Source organism: Sinocyclocheilus anshuiensis, unplaced genomic scaffold (assembly GCF_001515605.1).
Source record: "Sinocyclocheilus anshuiensis isolate Anshui unplaced genomic scaffold, SAMN03320099.WGS_v1.1 scaffold536, whole genome shotgun sequence".
In the NCBI taxonomy this organism is placed as follows: domain Eukaryota; kingdom Metazoa; phylum Chordata; class Actinopteri; order Cypriniformes; family Cyprinidae; genus Sinocyclocheilus; species Sinocyclocheilus anshuiensis.
Window position 1 is genome coordinate 1,476,285 of NW_015557179.1, and position 5,004 is coordinate 1,481,288.

Here is a 5,004-nt window from a genome sequence, read left to right on the forward strand (position 1 = left end):
GATATATCGATATTTTTTATTCCCTAATATCGGTATCGGCCCCAAAAAACCCATATCGGTCGGGCTCTAGACTCTACTGTAGTTTAGATAACAGACACACACTATACTGCTGTTGAACTGTTTCATATGTCATTAAAACAATACATTTTCCATTGCTGACTGCATGCAACACCAAATATGCAGCTCAAAAGAATGGCCCAAATGGAGCCAGTCGACTCATTTTTAATGTAACAAATGAGTCTGTTGAACTGACTGGCAAATCAATATCAATCAAACTAACAAGTGGAATAATCTTTTAAGCTGTGTTCACAAACCAGCAACTTTGTCTCTGTAATGTGAAGATCCTAGCATTGTGGCTGTGATATTATTGGTAGACTGCACATCTAGACATATCTTAAGAAAATGCAACCACAGATGATTTATTTCTGGTAAAACCCAAGATATCATTCTAATTTTACAAGCAATTATTTATCTTGTTGCTAAAAAACGTTATATTCTGCTGTTGGAGAAGTTCGTTACTACTGCTCAGTGCATTAAACAGATGAACAACCAATCAATCTATGAAATAAACTCATTCATACACTTACAAAAATTTCTGCAACAGCTTTTGTAAGTATTGTGAAACTTACAACATTGTAATAAATTAAATGATTTTAAATAATAATAAAAATGTTTTAGCTCAGTTTATCATTTGGCAAACACAAACAATAAAGCCTAACAAAATTATGAGGGTTTGCAAAAATAAACAGCATTGTGTAAAGTAAAAACATCATTGTGCAGCAAACACTGAACTGACCTCATCTAAATCTTTTTATCGTCTGTCTCGCATATGCACTCAAATGAGGAAGCTGCTGACTCTAAGCTGTAATATGAAAACATGCATTGTAAATGAGGAGCCAGATCAGAGTTTTTTTCTGAATGATGCATAAACACAGTGGCTCGCCACACCCTCTGCTTCCTTTACCATCCTGATCCGAGCATTATAGGGATTAAAATCTCCCATCATGCCTGGCTTCGCTCCAGCATGCGCTAGACTTGTGCCGGTTTTCGGTAATGCGATATATCACGGTAATGAATATGCACGATATTGTTATCGTGGGCTCTTCTAAATACCGTGAATAATTATATGTTACAAGTTATTCAGAATTTTGAATGCATTTTAAGAATACTTTTCCCATCAACTGGTCAAAATGCACAACACCGCTGTATGCTGCGTGAAAGACTTGTGCGCACTGAGGTAAACAAGCTCGGACGAGAAGCACATGGCGGAACATGTGAGAGACGCTCTGGATGAAAGCGCACTTTCACTCTCTGACAGCAGATGGCGCTAAACTGCAGAAATAATAATAATAATAATAATTAATTTAAATGAAACCCTGTAAACAAAGCAGCTGCTCTACTTTCTCATATACAGTTTTCTGTATTGCTTTATTGCATTTAAATGTTCAGTTATTTTTGTTATAAGAAAAAAGTTATTAAACCTGTTATACTGTATTATGACAGCACTTTTTTGAAACTAAATTTCAATACCGTGATAATACCGTATACCGTGATAAAAGCATTAGCAATTAATCACAACATGAAAATTTGATACCGGCATATCCCTAGCATGCGCACACACAGACTGTATGTAAGACTTTATATTCAAGACTGTACCCATGCTCATTTGAGCGCTTAGCATAGAATTAAACCGCACATGTTGGCTTTTTACACGCTGCACTATGCCAACACAGCAATCTGTATCTCTGACATCAAACTCACTGCTATATTCATAGTGACTGAGTTTTGCTTATTATACAGTCACTGATGTAAAAGTATCTACAGACTGGCAATCACATATGTAAATACTTTGAGCAAAGTTCATCTTGAAAACTATGAAAACTGGTTGCCTGGGCAACAGCTAACAGCACACCTTTCTCTAGGGAGCACAGGGGAGATGGGTGGGCGGCAGAGATGCTCTGCTAATGTAACCATGGAAACTGGCCTGTTTGGCTTTCATTGACAAAATAATCCCGCTACACAGAGGCTGAGTCTTTACAGTCCAACATTACAGAAGAAAGCGAACAAAACCTTGAATTATATAATGGTACCCTTAACAGTACCAATGAATGTAGTGCTCATTAATATCGTATCATTATCTATATGAGAAAATAGTACCTTAACACTGTAGACTGCCCTGCTATCATCTGTGCATTGTACTCCTATTGGAGTATTGGAAAACTATTGGAGGTTTATGCATTTTACAGAAATATTGACCAGTGGCTATATTTCAAAACAAATTGTAGTATTTACTGCATTATTCCAGCTTCAACCTGGTTATCAAAATTATTATAAGAAAAAATATCTTTAATATTTGGGAAATTTAAGCTATTCCCAATTTCGCAAGCTTCTGCAGAGTTATATCTTTATTTATTAAAGTTAAAGCCAAATTTGCAACCCTGTCACAGATATATACTGATATATTTATTAATTTTACAGTTATTATTTTACATTTTTGTTTATTAAATGTTTACTGCAAGAAAGAAGCAATCTCAAAATAGATTTTAAATGGTCTTAAAAGTATCGAATTTCAGTAATAAGAATCCATTTTTCAACTTCACATAAATAAGTCTAAAATAAAAGACTTCACATTTAATGTTTATTTGCCATCTTGCCTTCGCCCTGCTATTTTCTGATGGTTAACCACCTCTTTGCTGAATTTTGACCCTATTTTAGAGTTAGCCCTATTTGGTGCCATTCATTGAAAGTGCCTTTATAGTGAAATGAGGCAAAGGAAATCACTTGTTTACTGCCTTCGCCCTGCTATTTTCTGATGGTTAACCACCTCTGTTGAATTTTTACCCTATTTTAGAGTTAGCCCTATTTGGTGCCATTCATTGAAAGTGCCTTTATAGTGAAATGAGGCAAAGGAAATCACTTGTTTATAAGATCTCATTATTTAACATCTGTGTTTAAGGCCTTTGATTCATGTGATAAATAATTCAGGCAAGAGTTGTTGAATCAGAATAGGACTCACTCCGAAGAATCTATGAAGTATATTCCCAGAGCTCCGATGCTGAGTGCAAAGACCAACACCACCTGGAGGGGGAGAGAGAAAGAAAAGAGAGAAAGGGGGAAGGATATCATTAGTGAAGGTCCACTGAGAACAGTACCACTTACAGAGAACAGTTTCATCCTGGAGCTGTTCAACAATGAGCACAACTCATTTCCACCCATACTACACATGTGGATGAGACATAATAAACAGGAAATGTCATAAAACTGTAAGTGATCCCACCAAATCAGGCTGTGTTTCCAAACCTAGTGGGCTGTCAACCTAAGCATGGTTTATGGACACTGTGGGCTCATTTGAATGTTCAAACATGCCTGTGAAACAGTCTAGGGAGACAGCAGCTCACCAGGGTTAGAGATGCAACTCTAGTCTTAGCTCTCCGAAAAACGAATGAATTTAATCAAGTGAGAGTAACTTTTAAGAGAGACTGTGAAGGGCTTTATTTTTATTTTTTTCAAAGGACTGAATTCATTTAAGTGGTAAGCCCTGTATTTAAAAATGTATTCAAAGACTCTTACCCCATTTCTTAGTAAAATTAGAGAAGATTTAAACTGATGGGATACTCTACCTATTTCTTGATTAGGTAGAGTGGCTCTTATAAAAATGACTGTCCTTCCCAAGCTTCTATACACAATTCAAATGATCCCTATTCTGTTCTCTAAAAAGGTTTTAAAAGATGTGAATGGCTGGCTTAGCTCCTTTATTTGGAAAAAGTGCAAACCAAGATTGAAATTTTCTGCACTACAATTATCAGGTTCAATGGGAGGACTGGATTTGCCTAATATTAAGCTATACCAATGGTCAGCCTAAGATACATTTCTGATTGTGTTGCTCTTGATAACTCTTCTACTTGGTTGGACCTTGAACAGTCATTGTCAAAACTTCCCCTTGTGGATCTGTTGTTTCTCAAAAAAATTAAATCCTTATTGGAGAACTGTGATAACCCTGCAACTGTAAATGCACTTAAGGCATGGAGGGCTGTTTGTCATTTCGAGGGAATAAGTAAATTAACCTCTGCTCTTATGCCAATTGTGAATAACCCAGACTTCCTTCCGGGCAGATTTGATGAAAGGTTTACATTTTGGGTGAATCAAGGTATTAATCGGCTTATGGCCTAATGTCCTTTGAGGATTTGAGACAGAAGTATCAAATTTAACAGGACTTCTTTCATTTTTTTTTTAGATTAGTAACTATATTTTGAAGGATACCACATTATGTAGGCTACTAATAGAAGTCTGTCTCCTACAGAAAAACTACTTTTTCAAACACCTGGAAAGAAGTGAGTTTTTTATATAAAGTTCTCAATGCTACATTTGAGGGAAATGTAGTTCTAAATACTAGACTTGCTTGGGAGAGGGAACTTTCTATTTCTGTAAGAGATGAAGAATGGGGTAATATTTGGAAATATTTGGCTATAACAACTCAAAATTGTAAATAGAATGCATGTTTCACCAAACTGTAGACATGCATTTAACCAGTAGCGAACCGTTACTTTTGAACCTTGGCCCTCTTTTTTTTTTTTAATCACCGAACTTCAAACTCATCGACACTACTTGCTTATTCTTGAAGTGAATGTTTGACTGTTTGGAGAGTAGATTAAAGGTTTTGTACTGCCATCTTGAACTGAACGCAACGCGTCCGGTGTAGGGCTGGGTATCGAGTTCGATACTTTTTAGGCACCGACCGAATTGCCTCGATACCATCGAGTATCGAAAAACGTCTCGTCGTTCGGTACCAAATTTCGATACCTAAGGGGTTAATCTCATCACCGTCAGTGAGCCAATAAAGGCCCGGGTATACTTCACTTTCCGCGTTCCGTTCCATCTCGCGCTCAGCCGTGTCCGCACAGCTTTCAAAGTATACTCAATATGATGAGTGCAGACAGACGAGCTCAACACAGGCGCAGTTTGACTTGCGCTCTGTCTCAACTTTCACCTGGCGCATGACGTGTC

The 5,004-nt window shown here is 37.0% G+C and overlaps 1 protein-coding gene across 1 annotated transcript in view; it reads right to left on the reverse strand.

Annotated features, from left to right (window-relative positions):
- LOC107678532 (calcium-activated potassium channel subunit alpha-1-like) overlaps positions 1 to 5,004 on the reverse strand; it is a 196,880-nt gene that overhangs the window by 127,727 nt on the left and 64,149 nt on the right. Inside the window, exon 2 of the mRNA XM_016473814.1 lies at positions 3,017 to 3,078. Within this exon, the coding sequence (XP_016329300.1) occupies positions 3,017 to 3,078 (62 nt within the window). The remainder of the gene's footprint in view (positions 1 to 3,016; positions 3,079 to 5,004) is intronic.